Source organism: Panthera onca, chromosome D4, assembly GCF_046562875.1.
Source record: "Panthera onca isolate mPanOnc1 chromosome D4, mPanOnc1 haplotype 2, whole genome shotgun sequence".
Lineage (NCBI taxonomy): Eukaryota > Metazoa > Chordata > Mammalia > Carnivora > Felidae > Panthera > Panthera onca.
The window spans coordinates 84,551,193-84,573,608 of record NC_138351.1 but is presented as its reverse complement, the minus strand read 5'-3'; the positions used below and the strand labels follow the sequence as shown (position 1 = coordinate 84,573,608).

Sequence of the window (22,416 nt, the reverse complement as noted above, 5' to 3'; positions counted from 1 at the left end):
TGTTTTCAGTCTCTGGAAATGTTTGGGATTGTCAGTTTGTCCCCAGTGTTTTTCACCTTCATTACGGTGTGCCCTGATCTGGGTTTACTTCATGGTACATGGCATGTACTTCCTGAGTTTTTTCAATGTGGAAACTCTGCCCATTTACTTGAGTTGCTCATTGATCTCCTCTCCTCATTTTCTCTGTTCTGTATTTTGGGAATTTCTGTCATTCCTGTATTGGACCTTCTAGTCTAGTCCTCTGTTTTCTTGCCCTTCATTTTCCATATTTTGTTCCTCTTGCTGTTTAGGAGATTCCCTTGCCTTTATCTTCTAACCTATGAGATTTCTTACTTGTTTTCTAGATGTTTCTTTCATAAAGAAATAAATGTACGTGTATGTATATACAACAAATATGCGGACACGTATACAATCGTCTTGGTTTTGATCTTGTTTGAAATATCTTCTCTTACCTTTGAAAATATCACTTGATCATTTAAAAAATTCTCCCTGCATGCTGTCTTTTTCCTCCATGTTGATTTGTTTCTCTTTGGTTTTGTCTGTATATTTCTTATTAGAGACTTTTCTCAGAGTATCATAATGCTTGTTTGTCTGCTCAGGTTTGAGAGAGGAAGCTAGCACAGTGATTGGAATCTCTGCGATTGTGGGCAGGGCTTGTCACACTGACATGCTCAGTGTGATGGTTTAGCTGGACCATTTAGCTGGGTAACCTCTGATGTCAGCATCTTTAGGTCTTTTTTCATGGTCTGCTCAGATGCACCAGGATGTGATTATCAGTGCTATGCTTTGTTTCCCCTAAAGTCTGTGTGTGTGTTTCTATTTGTATATACATATATCTTTATGTCTCCATTGTCTTACACTTAAAATATTCTTAATAATGCATGTTGAATGATTAAATGAAGGTGCACATTATTATCTTTATTTTGTAGTTGAAGAAACTTTGCCAATGGAGGTTAGGTATTTTGCCTAATTGATTCCACCAGTCTTTGTTATTCCAAAGCCCAAGCTCTGTCTGTATTTAGGAAAAGAGGAGTTTTGCATGCCAGTCCTAACCTCATTTCAGAGGACAGTGATCGAAACACCAAGATATACATGGGAAGTATGGCCCAAACTTCCACTCTCAAATTGTCATTAGGGAATGGGCAGGTTGAAGTGGTTTTATATCTGTGGTCACATAGTACTAGCAGAGTAAAATAAAATCCCTCAGTCATGTTGGGTAACACGTCTTTCATTTCTGCTTTCTTTTCTTTGGAAGAAGAAAATCCTTTGAGTATTTAAATATTTGTGACAGAGCTGGATCTCTGCCAGTGAGCATAACTTACACATTTGTCAAAACAGTCGTATTTACGTAAACAGCCCCATCCTACAGTGTTTGACTGATGGATGCAGATTGCCGCAGGCTGTCAAGATGTTCACCTTCCTAACCAGAGCATGTGAGAACTCTTCTGCCAGCCAGTTGCACTCATTCCATTTCTTTTTTGCTACTTTGAAAGACCATCTCTTTGTTTTTGGCCTTCTGCAGTTATACCGTGATATGTCTAGGTTTTGCTTCTTTATATTTAACTCACTGGGATTTGTTGGATTTCTTGAAGTGGTACGTTGGAGTGTTTCATTATTGCTGGAAAATTCCTAGCCATTATCTCTTCAGATATTTGCTGTACCCTAGCTTCTCTCTCATCCCCTTCTGAAACTCTGATTATATATGTATATTTAATAGCCTAGCATTTGCACTGTGTCTTCCACATCTCTTGACTTCTCTTCTACATTTTCCATCTTTTTGTGTATCTGGTTGAGATTTGGATAATTTTTTCTGATCTGTTTTTCAGTTAACAAATTCTTACTTTAGCTGCGATTAACTTGCCTTTAAATCCATTTGTTGAGTTTTATATTGGTTGTGTTTCATTTCTAGACGTTCTGTTTGGTTCTTTTTCAAATAATCCATTGCCTTTTTAATTTTTAATTTTTAAAGTTCTTATTTATTTTATGAGAGAGAGAGTGTGTGCACGAGCAGGGGAGGGGCAGTGAGAGGGAGACAGAGAATCTGAAGCGGGCTCTGCACTGACAGCAGAGAGCCTGATGTGAGGCTCGAACTCATGAACCATGAAATCATGACCTGAGCCAAAGTTGGACACTTAACCCACTGAGCCACCCAGGTGCCTCTCCATTTCCTTTTTTATACCTTCTTCTTTTCTGTTTTCAGGTTTGTTCTTTATTTCTTTAAACTTAATAAGCATACTCATTTTACTCTTTATTATCTAGCTGATTAGGCTTATACCTGAAATCTGCTTTTGCTGCTGAAAGATACCCTTTGGTATTTTTGTATTCTTACACGCTTGATGATCTTTGACTGCTTTCTTCTCGTTATCCTTAAAACTATTTGCGGGAAATGGACTGAGGCCTGGAATGAAGATACTTTCATCCAGAGAGGGTCTGCATTTGCTTCTGCTAAATACTTGGAGGCACTACCAAGCCGTGACCATGTTTTTACGATTACTTCCATGGTATGAATTTGGGCTGCAGACATGTGAAAGGGGCAGCTTAGAGTTAGAACACTCAGGCACTGTTGTGTTTTGTTTGTCTCTGTTCTGTTCAGTACTGAGAAACTTCCCTGCAGGCCCCTTGAGGAGTGGTCATGGGGGAAGGATGGTAAAGTTTGGTTTGGGTTCATCCTTACACTAGGGGTGTAGCCTAGTTTAACAGGGCTGGTTTCCTGTTAGACTCCCGTCTTAGGCAGACCCTGAGCTTGGACTTGTGTCCTCCTCTCTGGATAAGACCTTTAAAACCTGAATTCATGTTGTTCGATTGCCTCGGGGCTAAAGATGTCTGGAGTCAGCTTATTTTCTCAGTTTCTTCTACTGGTTTTTCCACATTTCTGTGACGTCTTATCATTGGTGCACCCTGGGCTCTGTCTTTTTCCTCTTCTTTTCCAGCTACAACTCACTCTCTTGATGCCCTTATTTAACATTTGGGTTTTGTTCTGTTTTAATTTAAGTAATCTCTGCACTCACCACGGACCTTGAATCTCAAGCCCAAGATCAAGCGTCGCATGCTCCACTGACTGAGCCAACCAGACGCCCCGAAGCCCTTATTTAGTTTCATGACTTTAATTACAATCTCTATGCTGACAATTTCTAAATTCCTGCCTCTGGCCAGACCTCTCTCTGTTACTCCAGACTTAAGTATAATCTACCTGCTCCGTATCTAATTGGTGATTCCAATAAAGATCACAAATTTCACATGCCCAAGACAAAATCTCTAAGACCTCTTCCTCCTCCAGCTTTCCCCAGATCAGTTAATGCAGTTAATGACTGTTACTACACTTTGATAGTTGCCGCAGCCCAAATCCTTGGTTTCATACTTGCCTCCTCCTTCCCTCACATCCCACATCCATTTCAGGAAATCCTCTTGGCTGCAAATGATATATCCAGAATTGTCCCACCTCCACTGCCATCACCCTGACCCATGCCATCATCGTGTGGCCCTTGAATTCTTACAGGAGCTTCCTTAACAAGTCTTCCTCCTTCTGTCCTTGCTTCCTTACAGAGTGTGTCTATAAGTCAGAGGACGTCACTTCTCTACTCAGAATTTCCAGAGACGCCTCATCTCACTCAGAGGGAGGCTTCATGTGATCTGCCCTCACCTCCTCGCTCCCCTCAGATGCATCTCTGACCTTTTCTCTTGCCCGTCTCCCTGTTGTTCAGTTCTCTTCAGCCACATTGACCTTGGTATTCCTCTAACTTACCTGGCAGTCTGCTGCTTTGGATCTTTGTGTCTATTCCCCCTGTCTTGAATCCTCTTCCAAAGACACCCACGTTGTTCTTCAGGTGTTTGATAAATTGAAGCCTCTCCATAGAGTCTTCCCTAATTGCCCTATGCATTATTTTTATTATTTTTTAAAAGATTTATTTATTTTGGGGCATCTGGGTGGCTCAGTTGGTTGAGCGACCAACTTTGGCTCAGGCCACGATCTCATGGTTTGTGAGTTCGAGCCCTGCGTCGGGCTCTGTGCTGACAGCTCAGAGCCTGGAGCCTGCTTTGGATGCTCTGTCTCCCTCTCTCTCTGCCCCTCCCCCACTCATGCTCTGTCTCAGAAATAAATAAACATTTTAAAAAATTAAAAAGAAAAGATTTATTTGTTTTTGGATGAGCACGAGCAGGCAAGAGGCAGAGAGAGGGGAACAGAGGATCCAAAGCAGGCTCTGTGCTGACAGCAGAAGCCCAATGTGGGGCTTGAACTCAAGAACCGTGAGATCATGACCTGAGCTGAAGTTGGATGCTCAACCGACTGAGCCACCCAGGTGCCCCCCTAATTGCCCTATTTAAAATCATATGCCAGGGTGCCTGGGTGGCTCAGTCGGTTGAGTGTCCAACTTCGGCTCAGGTCATGATCTTGCAGCTCGTGAGTCCGAGCCCCACATCAGGCTCACTGATGTCAGCCGGTCAGCACAGAGCCCACTTCAGATTTTCTGCCCCTCCCCTGCTTGTGCGCTCCCCAAAAATAAATAAATATTTTAAAAAATAAGATAAAAAATAAAATCATATGCCCCCTTGCATTCTTTATACACCTCTTTATTTTTTCTTAATTATCATGACAGCTTCTTTATAGTGCCATCCACCATTCTAAGCACTTTACAAAGATATTTTTTAAGTGTTTACTTATTTTTGAGAGAGAGCAGGGGAGGAACAGAGAGAGACGGGGAGCGACAGAGACGGGACAGAGGATCCAAAGCGGGCTCTGTGCTGACAGCAGACAGCCAGTGTGGGGCTTGAACTCATACACTGCAAGATCACGACCTGAACCAAAGTGGATGCTTAACCGACTGAGCCACCCAGGCACCCAGCACTTTATCAGTTTAAAAAAAATGTTTAATCCTCAACAACCCAAGGTGTTACTTTTATTATTCCTATTTTTTTACTGATAAGAAAACCACTGCACAGAAAGGTTCAGTAATTTGCCCCAGGTCACACACACGATAGGTGGCTGAGTTGGGATTTAAACAATCTGATTGTAAAGTCTGGGCTGTTAACCATACTCTGCTGTCTTTCCGTTTGTAGCAGTTGCCACCTTCTATGATATTGTGTAACAACTTGGTTTACTGTGGGTCTCTACCGGCCACCTCCACCCCATCTAAATGCCAGCTCCTGGAAAACAAGATTCAAAGAAAAAATCTGTTTTGTTTACCCCTGTCTTCCTAGCACCTAGAACAGTGTATAGTCAGTGGGTTTAAGGAGTATTTGTTAAAGAAAAGAGATCTTTAAAAAGGACACTATGTACTATTTTAAAGTTACAGAGATGTTTTAAAGTATCATTAAATAGATAGTTTTATGGGAGAAAAAGAGCTATTGTCTATAAGAAGGAAATCAGAGCGGTGCCTGGGTGGCTCCCTCCGTTGAGCGTCCGACTCTTAATTTTGGCTCAGGTCATGATCTCACGATTTTGAGATCCAGCCCCGCATCAGGCTCTGCGTTGAGCATGGAGTCAGCTTGGGATTCTCTCACTCTTCCTCTCTCTCTCTCTCTCTCTCTCTCTCTGCCTTTCCTCTGCTCTTGTTCTTTCTCTAAAATAAATAAATAAACTTAAAAAAAGAGGGGCACCTGGGTGGCGTGGTCGGTTAAGTGTCCAACTTCGGCTCAGGTCATGATCTCACGGTCCATGGGTTCGAGCCCTGCGTCGGGTTCTGTGCTGACAGCTCAGAGCCTGGAGCCTATTTCAGATTCTGTGTGTCCGTCTCTCTCTGCCCCTCCCCTGCTCACACTCTGTCTCTCTCTCAAAAATAAATAAACATTTTAAAATATATAAAATTATTAAAAAGAACTATCCGTTCTATACCAATTAGGTCACAAGATGCTTGTATGACCTTGAGCACATTCTTGGTTTTACCTGTGCCACTTTTTCTTTCTCTGCAAAATAAGTTGGCAATACTGATCTTACAGTATTGTTAAGATTACAAGTAAGGATCTAAGAAGTCTAGGATGATCCCTAAAAGGCAGTATTAGCATTCAGTAAATTATAGAAATTATTATGATGATGACTCTTTCAAGACACAAATAATACACACAAAAGAAAACCCTACCCCAGATTAGTTAATCATTATAGATTAGAAAATTTTAAATAAAATACTAGGAAATAGACTTATTTATTAATAGAATAATCTAACAAAAGAGTTTATCTGAATCATATATGTATTTTGTGAAAATCAATCAATATTGTATCCTATGTCAATAGGATAAATAAGAAAGATCACATGCTTGTCTCAGGGGTCATTTTGTGAAATCTAATAAAATTCAGTACACATTCTTAATGGAAAAAAAACATAAAACTCAGCTTATGTGAAAAGCCTCTATATTAAGTAGCCAATTTTGGACTTCCGAGTGAGAAACATTAAAAGTATTCTTAGTTAAAATAAGAAAAAGAGAATGCCTGCTGTCATTTTTGTGATTGATTTTGTTTTAGTCCTAACCAGAATTGTTTAACATTCTCCAAATAAAACAATGAAAAAGATTGTCCAGACGAATATGAGGTGTAAATATTGAAAAGAAAGAAATAAAAATCTTTAAAAAAAATTTTTTTAATGTTTATTTATTTTTGAGAGACAGAGAGAGACAGGGCATGAGCGGGGCAGGGGCAGAGAGAGAGAAAGGGAGACACAAAATCTGAAGCAGACTCCAGGCTCTGAGCTGTCAGCACAGAGCCTGACATGGGGCTCGAACCCACAGACCATGAGATCATGATCTGAGCCGAAGTCGGACGCTCAACCGACTGAGCCACCCAGGCACCCCAGAAATAAAAATCTTCAATTATAGATGATACAATTTTACATTTAGAAAATCCTAAGGAATCACAAAACAACTTAATATACATATAGATCCAGCAAAGTAGTTAGATATGGGATGAATATACAAAAATAAATAGTAGTGTTATATATGAGCTATAGCAAGTTAAAATTTCTTCAACGTATGTTCTATTTACATACATTTGCCATAATTTTTCTTAGATATAATAGCATTAAATCATATAATCCCTACATGGGGCAATTATGAGACATTCCCAAAAACTTGCAAATAAAGAAAATAAGAATCATAAGGGAGTTAAACTAAAATTAATTACCAAATGGGTTAGAACCAGAGACACGTGAGGTATCTTTAAAGAAACAGTTTTCCAGGCCTAAAATTTAAATATAATCTGACTGAAGGGAATCAGAGGTCCCCAAGATCACCCCCAGGCTCAGCAGTTCACGAGGACTGATAATTCTCAGCCTATAGTCACACTCAGTACTGAGATTTCTCACAGTAAAAGTCTCAAAGTAAGAAGGCACATGCAATGGAGTCTACAGAACAGCAGGTACAAACTTCCAAGATCCCTCTCCAGTAAAGTCACAGTGGATGCCCTCAGTTTCTGTAGCAACAAGTGAGACGACGCAGGTGAAATGTTTACCAGGAAAGCTCACTAGGAACTCGGTGCCCAGGGTTTTTATTAGGGACTCATTGTGTAGACACCCTTTGCCTGGCACTTCCAAAATGCCATTCTCCTAGAAGGAAAGCAGGTGCTCAGCATAAACCATCTTGTTTACAGTCTAGATAAAGTGAGCCACTCTTACCAGTTCTGCTAATGGTGGGAACCCTCCCCAAATCTAAGTCCCCAGAAGCCAGCCTGCAACCAACTTTCTTAAGCAGGCCTTTCAAAGGATTGCTGTCAGGCTTTAATGAAAAAATGACTAACTCTTTGCACACAATATTTAAAGAAAAAAAGAAGAGAAAGGTTCGTCAACAAGAGAAACAAAGAGAAGAGAGACCTTGGGACATAAATAACAGCCATGTGCATTTTAACACTATCCAAGATCAAGAGCATCATGGCCAAAGATCCAGTAGGCCATTCCTGCAGTGTGGATAAATATCTCCAGCTGCCTTATCTGAAGAATGCTCCTTAATATCATTCATCTTGCTCCCTTTGTTTTGATTGCAAGAAATTGCTAATTTATTTGTTTAATTTTTTTTATATTGCTACTATATTCACAAAGTCACAAAATCAAAAATCTCAAAAAGGCTTTGTTATGATATCTCTTTAGCTCTCCCACTCCCAATTGACTCAGTTACTCTCTCTATGGGGAATTACTATTGTCTGTTTCTTGTTTACCTTTCTAGAAATTTTTTAAAAATGCATGTATAAGCCAAAACAAATACATAGTCTTTAGTCTTCTTGGCTGTATAAATAATACTAACATACTATACACAAAGTCTCTATAGCTTACTTTGTTTTCGCTTAGTAAGAAATGTTGGTGGGGGCACCTGGGTGGCTCAGTTGGTTAAGCGTCTGACTCCAGCTCACGTCATGATCACACAGTACATGGGTTCGAGCCCCGCGTCAGGCTCTGTGCTGAAGCTCAGAGCCTGGAGCCTGCTTCAGATTCTGTGTCTCCCTCTCTCTCTGCCCCTCTTCCACTTCTGCTGCTCTGTCTCTCTCTGTCTCAAAAATAAATAAAACATAAAAAAAAAGAAAGAAATGTTGGTGATCTTTCCATATCCCTTCATAAAGAACTTCTTTGTTCCTTTTTTATAGATGCATAGTATTCCATTGTATTGTTGTACCATAATTTATTTTTCCAATCCCTTGTTGCTGGTCATTTGGTTGTTTTTAGTCCTTTACTATTGCTAACAGTACTGCAAGGAGTAACGTGGGACTCAAAGTTATTATAGGTTTGAGAATATATTAGTAGCATCAATTTTTAGTTGTGGGATTGCTGTTAATGGAATATGCATCTGAATTTAATAGATACTGCCAAATTGTCTTCTAACGAGTTTGTACCAATTTATACTCCTACCATCTACGTATGAGTATTTGTTTTCCTATAGTCTTGCCAATAGTGTATATTCTCAAGCTTTGGTAAATTTTGCTACACTGGTAGGTTAAAAATGATATTGCAGCATAGCTTTGCTTTTATTGCTCTTATTAGCAGCAAGGTTGAGCTTCTTTTCATGTTTTTGAGCCAGTTGTGTTCCCTTTTCTGTGAATTTTCTGTGATCTTCCACCCATTTTTCTGTTGGGTCAGTGGTCTTTTACTTAGGGATTTGGAGAAGCTCTTTCTATATTGAGATTAATCTTTGTAATGTGCCTTGCAGGTATTTTCTCCAGTTTATCATTTCGCTTTTGATTTAGTTTATGCTGTATTTTACTATGCACAACGCTTTGGTTTTGTAACTGGGCTTATTAATCTTTTTAAGTTGATTTATTTATTTTTTTAGTAATCTGTATACCCAGATGGGGCTCAACATGGGGCTCGAATTCACAACCTCAAGGTCAAGTGTCACATGATCCTCCAACTGAGCCAGCCAGGCGCCCCTGGGTTTATTAATCTTGATCATAGTAGTTAGGAAGATCTTCTAAGGTATAAAAATCATCCTTATTTTCTTACATTTTCTTTCTGCACTTTTATTGTTTATTTTTTTTTTTATATTTAAATCTTTGATATATCAGAAATTTATCCAAATATGTGGTGCAAAGTATACAGCCAGCTTTTCTCTGAATGGCTATCTTAATTTTTTCCTACTGGGTAGCCAGCTAGCCATCAAATTTTCCTACTTCCTTTTTTTTTTTCCCCCAATTTTTAATTATTTATTTTAAGTAATCTCTATACCCAACATGGGCTCAAACGCATGACCCTGAGATCAAGAGATGCATGCTCTTCCGACTGAGCCAGCCAGGTGCCCCAAATTTTCCTACTTCATAATTTGATTCTTTTTTTTTTTTTTTCTTTTGAGAGAGGGAGGGAGGGAAGGAGGGGGAGGGAAAGAGAGAACTAGAACTAGTGGGGGAAGGGCAGAGAAAGACTCTTAAGCAAGCTCCACACCCAGCACAGAGCCTGACACGAGGCTCGATCTGATAACCATGAGATCGGGACCTGAGCCAAAATCAAGAGTCGGACATGTAACCCACCGAACCACCCAGGAGCCCCTTCTACTCCCTAATTTGAACTATCATCTTTATCACATATACTCAAGTCCTATCTGTTTTGGGGTCTAATTTTGGACTCTTTGCTCTCTTCCATTGGTCTTCTGCCCACTCTTATGCCAGTGCCACATATTTTTAATTGCGGAGGCTTAAAAGTATGTTTCAGTATCTCATGAGTCTAGTTGCCTCTCTTTGTTCTTCTTTTTCAGAGTTTTCCTGGCTAATCTACTTTTTTCCATATGAACTTTAGAATTATTTTTTTCAGTTGCAGGAAAAAATATCTGGCCATTTTTATTGAGGTTGGTTCAAATTTTAAAAATTAGTGGAATGATATCTTTAGAACGGGTTTCTAAGAACATCCTTTAAAGAAAGCATATCCTTAAGCGAAGAGTGGTCTAGTTTGAGTATCAGCTTTCATTCCCACTGTAAATTAACATACCGACATTCTGGTTTTATAGGTCATTCTGTGTGAGCAGTAATTTGATTCACAATGAGAAGTGGTTGCAAGTCTTCCCTGATTACTTCTCAGTAAGTCAGGTTTTAGAGCCCGTGAGGCTGAGAGCCAGATCCTAGAGCTTGGGAAATTCCATGCTTGTGTATATTGCCCAATGACGTGGCCTTTTGGTAGATAGCCAGATGACCTCTCCCAGTAACACTGCAACCATGTATATGCCTTTATTTTAAAAATCAGTAGTTTCCTTAGTAAACTGCACTATTTTTTAAAAAACAAATTTTTTTTTTTAACATTTATTTATTTTTGGGACAGAGAGAGACAGAGCATGAACAGGGAAGGGGCAGAGAGAGAGGGAGACACAGAATCGGAAACAGGCTCCAGGCTCTGAGCCATCAGCCCAGAGCCCGACGCGGGGCTCGAACTCACGGACCGCGAGATCGTGACCTGAGCTGAAGTCGGACGCCCAACCGACTGAGCCACCCAGGCGCCCCTAAACTGCACTATTTTAAGAAAGCCTATTTTGGGGGTGCCTGGGTGGCTCAGTCGGTTGAGCGTCCGACTTCGGCTCAGGTCATTGTCTTGCAGTTCATGAGTTCGAGCCCTGTGTCAGGCTCTGTGCTAACAAACAGCTCAGAGCCTGGAGCCTGCTTCGGATTCTGTGTGTGTCTCTCTCTCCCCCTCCCCTGCTCATGCTCTGCCTCTCTCTGTCTCTCAAAAATAAATGTTAACAAAAGAAAGAAAGAAAGCCTATTTTGCGTGGTAGTTATACACGGATGGCAGTCTCTTCAGCTGTTACTGATGTTTCTGCATCTGTCTATGAGTAAAAGGGCCCTATCTGTACACTAATGAGGTACTTTGACAAACTACTATCTTTGTTACAAAAAGTAACTATCTTTGGCCAAATCTTTAATGAAAGTTTTAAATTCTTATGTTACAGAATTTCACAAACTTATTTGGACAGCCACTAGTGTGCTTGCTTTCTCCTACAGCGTATCCAAAGGCTTTACAAGGTACGTTGTCGTTACCTGTTATATCAGTAGGTTGCAGATAACTACTGTGTACATTTTGAATAATACTGATCTCTGTCTTCCCAACCTATAATGATCACATGTGGCTTTATAGTATTTAACGTGGCAGCTTTCACTCTGAAATACACCCAGAAGTCTTGCCAACGACTAGACTTCTTTAATGTGCTACCATTAGGTCTTGAGATAATTCTGAAAGAAATGACAAATCATCCCTGAGAAAAATGTGGTTTTTGGTCCCTTACTGTTGGGGAATTCGTGATTTGTGAATTTTACAATTTGTTTGGCAGGTATTGTTTTCTTTTGTTTTTTGTTCTGGTCTGCCTGTCATCATTCATATAGCATGATTTCCTGTATCTCTGGCTACCTAATTTAGGCATCTTCTAAGACCATGAGATTTCTGGTCTAGAAAACTTCTCAGCCTCTGCCTAAGAGTTCGGAGAACCCAACTGGCACAACTTAAGGGTTTCTTTTATTCACATTTTTACCTTGTTGTATTTTTTAAATAAAAGAACCTCTTTTCAGTGTGCCAGGGAGACAGTGTGCCAGTGTTTTGGCTGTTTCTCAGGTGGCTGAGAAATGAAAGACTTTGTCTTTCATAATTTATCCTCGATAAGCAACACTAAAATCTAATTCTAACTCCCAGTCATTAAGCTATAGGTAAAAACTAAACAAACCTAACACTGTTTTAGCCGTACTTGTCACTGTTTCACTATCTCCCTGACTGCGAATAGTGCTGATGTCTCTCTGTGGGAGATGGCATTTTACTGCTACTTCCCAGCCAGAAGTCCTGTCTGCTGACATAGTTTGACACAGGAAGTGATGGTCAGCATTTGAAAGCCTGAGAGAAGCTGGAGACTTTTCACCGTTGTTTTAAGGTAAGTTTTGCTATTTAACAGGGAAGAACATGTAGAAACATTAAGTTCATGTATCCAAAAGCCAAATTACTAAGGGATAAAACTTACCTTCAAACAACGGTAAAATTCTCCTGCTTTGAGGACTTTGTTAACGTGTTTGTTATCATTTCTGGAGAAATATAACCTCTTCCAGTTATTTAAGAGTGCGTTTTCCTACCAATTTGTCCTATCAAGATGCAGCTTTGTTTAAAATTGCATGATCTAATGTGTTAATACCAAGATTATTTGGTCCAAAAGGCTTTACTGTGTAGAGGGTAAAAACACCAGGCTCTGGAGGCAAACTGAATTTAAATCCCAACTTAACCACTTACTCGGTGTGTGACCTTGGGAAGTTACTTAGCCATTCTGTGCCTCAGTTTCTTTCCTATCAAATGGAGATAATAATAGTACCTCCTTGTTAAATAATTCTGGATATATAGTAAGTATTCAGGATGTACTATCATTTTTTAAACTATCATTATTCTTGATGCTTACTACTATGCTCAGTTGTGGTGTATGTCCTTAACAGTTTTTAGTTTAGTACCATATCTTTGTGCTAGAAAAGCTCAGACCTTTAATCCCTTAAATTTGGCCTATCGGGACACAAAACTAGCGGATACCTAAGTATTTGGAAGGTCTAATTAGATTACTGCCCCTCTGGTATCTAAAGTATACAGTTCTGGGGCATCTGGGTGGCTCAGTCGGTTAAGTGTCTGACTTTGGCTCAGGTCATGATCTCATGGTTCATGAGTCCAAGCCCCACATCGGGTTCTGTGCTGACAGTTCAGAGCCTGGAGTCTGCTTGAAGTTCTCTGTCCCCCTCTCTCTCTGCCCTCTCCCATTCATGCTCTGTCTCTCAAAAATAAATAAACAATAAAAAATAAATAAAATAATAATAAAGTGTAGAGTTCTCTCTTTAACCATGAGTTGCATGATTTATCAGCAAACCTTTACTCGGCATTTATTTATGAGGTTCTGTGCTGAGCACTGGGGATAACACTCTAACCCACACAACACAGTATGCTCCTCACACAGCCAACTATCTCGCCAAAGATGCATTTCTTGCAGGTGTTTCATAGGAGCAAGCACATGGAACACATAGAGGAACTCCTAACTGGCCCTTGAAGGTGAAGAAAGTGGATAAAAAGATGTTAAAGTTGAAGGATATATTGAATTATATGAGGCTTGTTCTAGCAGAGCAATAGTGTGTGAGCCCTGATATAAGACCACTGTGATGAGAGCTTATGGAACATTTTTTTTTAAGATTTTATTTTTAAGTCATCTCTACACGCAACGTGGGGTTCGAACTTACAACCTTGAGATCAAGAGTCACACGCTCTCCCGACTGAGCCAGCCAGGCACCCCAGTTTATGAAATATTTAGAGAACTATAAGTACTTCCTGCTAGCGGAAGGGTAGGGTGTGGGATTGTGTGGCCGAATCACGGAAAACCTTTTAGGATTTGTGAAGAAATGTAACTGGAGGACAGTGGGGTATCATCAAAAGGTTGTGAACAGAAGAGTAGCCTGGAAGAGCATTCAGGCCACCTTGTGGAGAATGAACCGGAGAAGAACATTGATGGAAATAGGGAGATGGTGGCGGCTTCAAAAGATACTAAACCCAGAGAGCCAACAGGATTTGGCGATGGACTAGATATGAGGGAATAAGGGAGAGGAAGGAGGCAGGGATGGACTTCCGGGTTTCTGGCTGGGATCCTGGTAGAAATGATGGTAAGAAGCAGATTTGTAGAGAACAAAAGAGGGAAGAATTTGCTTTCAGTTTCTGACATGTTGGGTTGGAGGTTACCTTTGAGACCTAGGTTGAGTATTGTAGTCTTGAGCAATTCTGTTCAATAGGAAGACAATGTAATTCACTTATAATTTTAAGTTTTCTAGTAGCCACATTTCAAAAAAAGTAGAAAGAAACAGGCGAAATTAACATTAATATATCTTTTTGTACTGAGGCTTTGAACTCCCACTTATATTTTATACTTCACGGTGCACCTCAGTTTGGACACATTTTAAGTGTCCAGTAGCTACAGCAAGACAATGCAGTCCTAGACCTAACAAGCTCAATCTAGGCTGCAGATAAGAGAACTGGGAATTAGTTGGCATGTGATAACTGAAATTATGGGAGTAGGTGAGATCAGCATTGTGTAGGGGGAAAGAAAGAAAATACTGATATTTAAGGGCTAGGCAGAGAAAGAGCAACTACGAAAGGAGAATGAGAAAGATTGCCAATTCTAGTACTCAGAGAATGCTATCATGAACGGCCCACGTACTTGCCATATTTGGATGGAATTTGTTAGTTGGAGTGAACAAGGCAAAGGAATATGTACCTTTTCCGTTTCTCTTAAGTTTATACCAGGCTCTATCGTAAGTTTGTTCAGCAGAAAGTAGTGTGCCTGGGATGTTTTTGTAGTTACATGCAGAATCTACTTTGTTGTGATTTAATGATATAAATTTAATACATTGTCACGATATTAAATTATTCCTCAAATGCATCTCTTATTTTTTGCAAAACTGTTGTCTCTATATATAACATGTTTGTTATTACAGATCAATCTCAACGAGGTAGCCTCTTCACTCTCTTTTTGAACAATCCTCTAATGGCCTTCCTATTTGTCTCTGGATTGTCAAGCATGCGCAGAGGCCTATGGGAAAAGTGTCAAGAATATCTTCGAAAAATCAACCGCGATATTGCCCAGCTACTGACCCATTCACGTTCAATAGGTACCCTACTAATCTAACTGCACACTTAACATACTATAACGGTTCTTAAATTTTTGAAATTGTTTGAATTTTTAAAGGTATTTGTTGAAGGCAGGAAAGTTGAGAAGGTTTTCCTGATCTTTCTTCCCCTTGCAATGTGTTTTCCTTTTAAGCATCTTTTTACTGTCATCTTTCTCCTTTTTGCAGATCAGGCATTTCTCCAGTTTTTTGGAGATGAGTTTCTTCGCTTGCTCCTCACAAGATTTATCTTTTGTTCAGCCACCATGAGGATGCACAAGATTTTTCGGGTAGGCAAAGAATATTATTAATGACCAATTTTACCATTTTAGGAATTTAAGAATCATGTATTATATTTTATTAAATATGTTATATTAAATACAATTTGAATAGATCCAAAGGCATATTACAAATGAATATGTAACATAGAATGATGACCAATATAAGATACATCTGAAAACTCAACATCCAGTTTAAGAAGTAGAACATTTTCATTACCTTTTAGGCCCTTCCCAGGTCCTCTCTCTCTCTCAAATGAAATTAAAATCTTGAACTTTATACTCATCATTCATCTTTATGGTTTTGCCACATGTGTTTGGATTCCTGCACAGCATATGGATGGATCCACGTTGTATGTATTCTTCTACAGCTTGCTCTTTGTTCACCTGCTATTTTATTCCTGAGACTGAGCCAAGTTGATGACAACTGTAGCTTTCATTCATTTGTTTTCACTGCCCTATAGGATTCCATTGTTTGGCTGTATATCAAAAATTTCTCATCTATTCTACTGATGATGGACATTTAGGTTGTTTCCAGTTTTTTATTATTGTAAACAATGCCACTGTAAAACCTTCTATCAGTTCCCTGGTACACACATGTAAGACTTTCTATGGGGACTATACCTACAGTGGAATATGAGGTCAGATGATGTAAGTATCTTCAACTTTACTAGGTGATGCCAGACGGTTTTGCAAAGTGGTCGTCTCAGTTTACGCTCAGCAGCAGTATGTAAGAGTTATTGTTGCTCTAGTCCTCTCCAGCCCGTGTTGCGGTCTTACTTTATATCATGTATGCCTAATGGGTATAAAGTCATAGCTCACTGTGGCTTTAATTTTTATTTCTGAGATTGCTTTGAGGTTGAGCAACTTTTCACATATTGTTCTGTGTTCTTTTTCTTTAATTTTTTTTAGTGTTCATTTATTTTATTTTTTTTAATGTTTTTATTTATTTTTGAGACAGAGAGAGACAGAGCATGAGCAGGGGAGGGGCAGAGAGAGAGGGAGACACAGAATCTGAAGCAGGCTCCAGGCTCTGAGCTGCCAGCACAGAGCCCAATGCGGGGCTCGAACTCAGAGTGTGAGGTCATGACCTGAGCTGAAGTCGGACGCTTAACCGACTGAGCCACCCAGGTGCCCCGATGTTCGTTTATTTTTGAGAGAGAGTGAGAGACAAAGTGTGAGCAGGGGAGGAACAGAGAGACAGGTAGACACAGAATCCGAAGCAGGCTCCAGGTTCTGAGCCTGATGGGGGGCTCCAACTCACAAACCAGTCATGACCTGAGCTGAAGTAGGACGCTCAACCGACTGAGCCACCCAGGTGCCCCTCTGTGTTCTTGTTTGTGAAGAGTGTGTTCAGATCTTTGGCCCATTTTGCTATTAAGTGGTTTGGTTTTTTCTGTGAATTCGTGTAACAACATAACACTGTTCATTGACTTTTTAAAAATTTTAGCCATTATACTTTTCATTTCTATAAGTAACATTTGGTTCTTTTTCAGATATGCCTGAACATTTTTAAGTCTTTTGTAACTTTTAGTTTTAAAATATGTTGATTTTTTTTCCGTTTTATTATGGTGATTTTAAACATGAAAAAAATTGTACAGTGAATATCCATATATATACACTAGCTAGATTCTTCAGCTAAACATTTTGGTATATTTGCTTTGGAGTATTTGTCCATTTACCCATTCCTCTTTCCATTCATCAGTTTATCTCATTTTTTGATGCATTTTGAAATAAATGGTAGACATCAATAGCCTTTGCCTCCAAACACTTCATCATGCATATGAATAACTGACATAGGGGTGCCTGGGTGGCTCAGTCAGTTAAGATTAAGCGTCTGACTTCGGCTCAGGTCATGATCTCACGGCTCGTGAGTTTGAGCCCCGCGTTGGGCTCTGTGCTGACAGAGCCAGGAGCCTGCTTCAGATTCAGTGTCCCTCTCTCACTCTGCCCCTCCCCGCTCATGCTCTGTCTCTCTCAAAAATAAATAAACATTAAAAAATGTTAAATAAATAAATAAATGACATATATATACTCTTTCTTTTTAATTTTTTAAATTTATTTATTTACTTTGAGAGAGAGTAAGCACAGGAGGGGCAGATAGAGAGAGGGAGAGAGAGAATCCCTAGCAAATTCCACACTGTCAGCAAAGAGCCAAATGTGGGGCTCGAACTCACGAACCGTGGGATCATGACCTGAGACAAAATCAAGAGTCGGATGGTTAACTAACCGAACCACCCAGGTGCCCCTATATATTCTTTTTTTTTTTTTTTTTTGTAATGTTTATTCATTTTTTGAAATAGAGAGACAGAGACAGAGTGCGAGCAGGGGAGGAGTAGAGAGACTTGGGGGGACACAGAATCTGAAGCAGGCTCCAGGCTCCAAGCTGTCAGCAGAGAGCCCGACAAGGGGCTTGAACCCACAAACCATGAGATCATGACCTGAGCCGAAGTTGGACACTTAACCGATTGACCCACTCAGGCACCCCTATTCTTTCTTTAATGTAAAGTTCATGTACACTGAAGTGCACAAAACTAACCTGTGCTATGAGGTGCATTTTGACAAATACATATACCTGTGTAACTCAAACCAATCACATTATACAACATAGCACCAGTCCAGATAATTCTCTCTACACCCTTTTCCAATCAGTCCAGTACCCAATACCCCAGAGGCAATGCTATTTTTATTATGTTCACTCTAACTTAGTTTTACCTATTCATAAAGTTGAATTATACAGTATAGATTCTTTTGCGTAAACTTTCTTTGACCAAACATGTTGTTCTTGAGATTAATCCATGTTTCATGTATAAGTAGCTCGTTCCTCTTTACCACTGAGTAGTAATCCATTGTCTGAAAATACCACAGTTTATTTAGGCCTTCTCCCTTTGATGAACACCTGGGCAGTTTTAAATTTTTGACTACTATAAATAAAGTGGCTATGAACATTCTTGTACAAGTCTGCTCAGACATATGTTTTGAATTTTCTTCGTCATAGAGTATGTATGTGTTTACTTTTGTAAGAAACTGCCAGACTTCTTCTTAGAGTATTTGTACCATTTTATATTTCCAGCAACAGTATATAACAAAAGTTTCTTTATATCCTTGCCAACATTTGGTGTTGCCAGTCTTAAATTTCAACATTTTTGTGGATTTATAGTGTTTTCTCATTGTAGTTGGAATTTGCATTTCACTGAATAATGTGATGTTCATTAATAATGTGATATTAGTCATCTTTTCATGTACTTACCAGCTATATTTTGCTGTATTCACTGGTTGCCTTTTTTCTTTTCTTAACAGTGGCTTTTGAAGACTAAACTTTTAAATTTGTGATGAAGTTTCAACTAACCAATTTTTTTTTCTTTCTTTGTGGCTTGTTTTATCCAAGAAATGCTCGCCTATTCCAAAGTCACAAAGATTTTTTCTAAGTGTGCTTCTAGTTTTAATAGCTTTAGTGTTTACATTTAGGTCTGTGATCTATTTTGAGTTACTTTGGTTTACAGTGTGAGGTAAAGGTTAATGGTACTTTCTTTCGTATGGATATGAACTATTTTAGTATAGTTTGTTGAAAAGATTATCCTTTTTGCATTGAGTTACTGGTGTAACATTTTTGAAAATCTCTCAACCGTGTATGTATAGAGATATTTCTGGACTCTAAATTCTGTTCCATTGACCTATAGCATTTTTCTGCAATACGCTACTGCCTTGGTTATTCTAGTTTTATACTAATTCTTAAAATCCTATATGTGAACCCCCCTCAAGTTTAAGCCTTTTGGTTGTTCTGGTTCCTTTGCATATCTATTTGAAATTTAGCATCAGCTTCACATTTTCACTGGGACTGTATTTAATCTTTCTAACCGATCTGTGGTGAATTGTATTTTCATAATATTGAGTCTTCCAGTCAATGACTGTGGTATATTGCCCCATTTATTTAGGTCTTTCGTTTCTCTCAGCAGCATTTTGTGGTTCTCGTCTTACAGGTCTTACATGTATCTTAATAAATTTATTCCAGAGAATTTCAAGTTTAGTGATGTACTGTAAATAGAACTGTATTTTTTATTTCATTTTCGAATTATTTTTTGCTAATATATAGAAATACTGCTGTTTTTAACGTTGTTTCCTTGCAGTCTTGCTGAATTGAAATATTAGTTCAGTTAGCTTTTTTATACATTCGTTAAGATTTCATATGTACATGATCCTGTCACCATCAAGTAAAAACAGTTTAAAAAAAATTTTTTTAATGTTTATTTATTTTGAGAAGGAGATAGAGTATGAGCCAGAGAGGGGCAAAGAGAGAGGGAGACCACAATCTGAAGCAGACTCCGGGCTCTGAGCTGTCAGCACAGAGCCCAATGCAGGGCTCGATCTCATGAACCACTAGATCATGACCTGAGCCGAAGTTGAACGCCTAACTAACTGAACCACCCACACACCCCAAGCAAGAACAGTTTTACTTCTTCGTTTCCAATCTATATGCCTTTTATTATGATGGGCTTTTGTTTGTTTTGTTTTTATTTTTGTGCTTTATTTCAGGGTTAGGTCTTCTGGTAAAATGTTGACTAGAAATAGTGAGAATGGATATCCTTACCTTGTTCCTGATTTGGGGGAAAAATATTTAGTCTTTTGCCATAAATTCTGATGTTGACTATTGGTTTTTCATAAATGCCCTATTTAGGTTGATGGAGCCCCCTTCTCTGTTCCTAATCTGCTGAGTCTTTTTATCAGAAAGATTGTCAAATACTTTTTTGCTTCATTAATTGACCCGATATATATTAATTCTGTTAACATGATGAATAGCATTGATTGATTTTTCTAATAGTAAGTTCAGCCTTGTATATCTGAGTTAATGGTATCTTATGGTCATGTATTACGCTTTTGCATTGCTGGATTCAGTTTGCTAGCATTTCATTGTGGATCTTTGCATCTGTTGTCATGAATGAATATGGTACTTCATTTTCCATTCTTGTAATGTCTTTGTGGGGGTTTGTTATCAGGGTATTCCTGACTTCATAAATTGAGTTGGGATGTTGGGACACCTAAGTGGCTCAGTCGGTTAAGCATCCAACTTCAGCTCAGGTCATGATCTCATGGTTCGTGGGTTTGAGTCCCTCATCAGGCTCTGTGCTGACATCTCAGAGCCTGGAGCCTGCTTCAGGTTCTGTGTCTCCCTCGCTCTCTGCTCCTCCCCTGCTCGTAATCTGTCTCTCTCTCTCTCAAAAATAAATAAACATTAAAAAAATAAAAATAAATAAAATGAGTTGGGATGTGTTTCATTTTTCTCTCTTTCTTAAAGCTTCTTTAGGATTGATATTATTTCTTCCTTGAAAGATTGATGATAGCATTTATCAGTGAAGCCATCTGGACCTGGGGTTTTCTTTTGTGGAAGGTTTTAAATTAATGAATTCAATTTCAAAAGCTGTTCATGTTTTCTGTTTTTCTTAGTTGTTGTTTTTTTTCAATTTTTTTTTAACATTTGTTCATTTTTTGAGAGACAGAGAGAGATAGAGCACAAGCAGGGGAGAGGCAGAGACAGAGGGAGACACAGAATCTGAAGCAGGCTCCAGGCTCTGAACTGTCAGCACAGAGCCTGACACGGGGGCTCAAACTCACAAACTGTGACATCATGACCTGAGCCGAAATTGGCCACTTAACCGACTGAGCCACCCAGGCACCCCAGTTTTGTTTTTTAATGTTTTCTTTTTAAGTTTTTAATGTTTATTTATTATTTTGACAAGGACAGAGACAGATGTGAGTGGGGGAGGGGCAGAGAGAGAGACACAGAATCTGAAACAGGCTCCAGACTCTGAGCTTTCAGCACAGAGCCCGACGCAGGGCTTGAACTCTCGGACCACAAGATCATGACCTGAGCCGAAGTCAGGTGCTTAACCAACTGAGCCACCCAGGCACTCCTATTTAATTATTTTTGAGAGAGAGAGGGAGACAGAATCTCAAGCAGACTCCGTGCTGTCAGCACAGTCTGATGTGGGGCTCTGAACTCACCAACCATGAGATCACAACCTGAGCCAAAATCAAGAGTCGGATAGATGATCAACCAAATGAACCACCCACGCTCCCCTGTTTTTCTTATTGGTTAATTTTAGGGACTCTAAAATTGTACATGGATTTCTTTTTTTCCTTTTTTTTTAAGATTTTATTTTTCAAGTTATATCTACACCCGGTGTGGAGCTCGAACTTTCAACTCCGAAATCCAAAAAAAAAAAAAAAAAAAAGAGTTGCATGCTCTACTAACTGAGCCAACCAGGCACCCTGTAAAGTTATACGTGAATTTTCAACTATGCTGACGTTGACACTCCTAACCCCAGCATTGTTCAAGAGTCAACTGTATGCTAACTAATTTGGATGTAAATTATAAAAAAAAATTTTTTTAATTAAATAAAAAAATATTAAAAAAAAATAAAGCAAACAGCAGAAATATGAACACTGAATTTAACCGACCAGAAAATAAGAAAATCACCTACAAACCCTTGCAGGAGACATCTATTTCAGCAAGGCAGAGAATTGTGGACCCTTTATGTGATGAAATATGTAAGTAAAGATATGTGGGTCTGTGTATGGATGCAAAGTGATTAAATTGGGTACTTACTGTTAAAAAAAAAGTCAACTGTACTTTCATTTTATTTATTTAGCTATCTATCTTTTTTTTAACTTAACTTTATTTTTTATTTTTTAAAATTTACATCCAAATTAGTATATAGTGAAGCAATGATTTCAGAAGTAAATTCCTTAATGCCCCTTACCCATTTAGCCCATCCCCCCTCCCACAACCCCTCCAGCAACCCTGAGTTTGTTCTCCATATTTATGAGTCTCTTTTGTTTTGTCCCCCTCCCTGTTTTTGTATTATTTTTGTTTCCCTTCCCTTATGTTCATCTGTTTTGTCTCTTAAAGTCCTCCTGTGAGTGAAGTCATATGATTTTTGTCTTTCTCTGACTAATTTCTCTTAGCATAATACCCTCCAATTCCATCCACGTAGTTGCAAATGGCAAGATTTCATTCTTTTTGATTGCCGAGTAATACTCCATTGTATATATATACCACATTTTCTTTATCCATTCATCCATCAATGGACA

At 39.0% G+C, this 22,416-nt stretch overlaps 1 protein-coding gene across 4 annotated transcripts in view; it reads left to right on the top strand.

Annotated features, from left to right (window-relative positions):
• SCAI (suppressor of cancer cell invasion) overlaps positions 1 to 22,416 on the top strand; it is a 153,158-nt gene that overhangs the window by 114,943 nt on the left and 15,799 nt on the right. For 2 of the 4 annotated variants that reach the window (XM_060608677.3, XM_060608676.3), the window contains 3 exons: positions 11,338 to 11,410; positions 14,879 to 15,052; positions 15,239 to 15,339. In XM_060608677.3, the coding sequence (XP_060464660.1) occupies positions 11,338 to 11,410; positions 14,879 to 15,052; positions 15,239 to 15,339 (348 nt within the window). Of the gene's footprint in view, positions 1 to 11,337; positions 11,411 to 12,159; positions 12,304 to 14,878; positions 15,053 to 15,238; positions 15,340 to 22,416 lie in introns of those variants that run through there. The other 2 variants (XR_009602764.2, XM_078436494.1) reach the window with 2 other exon arrangements.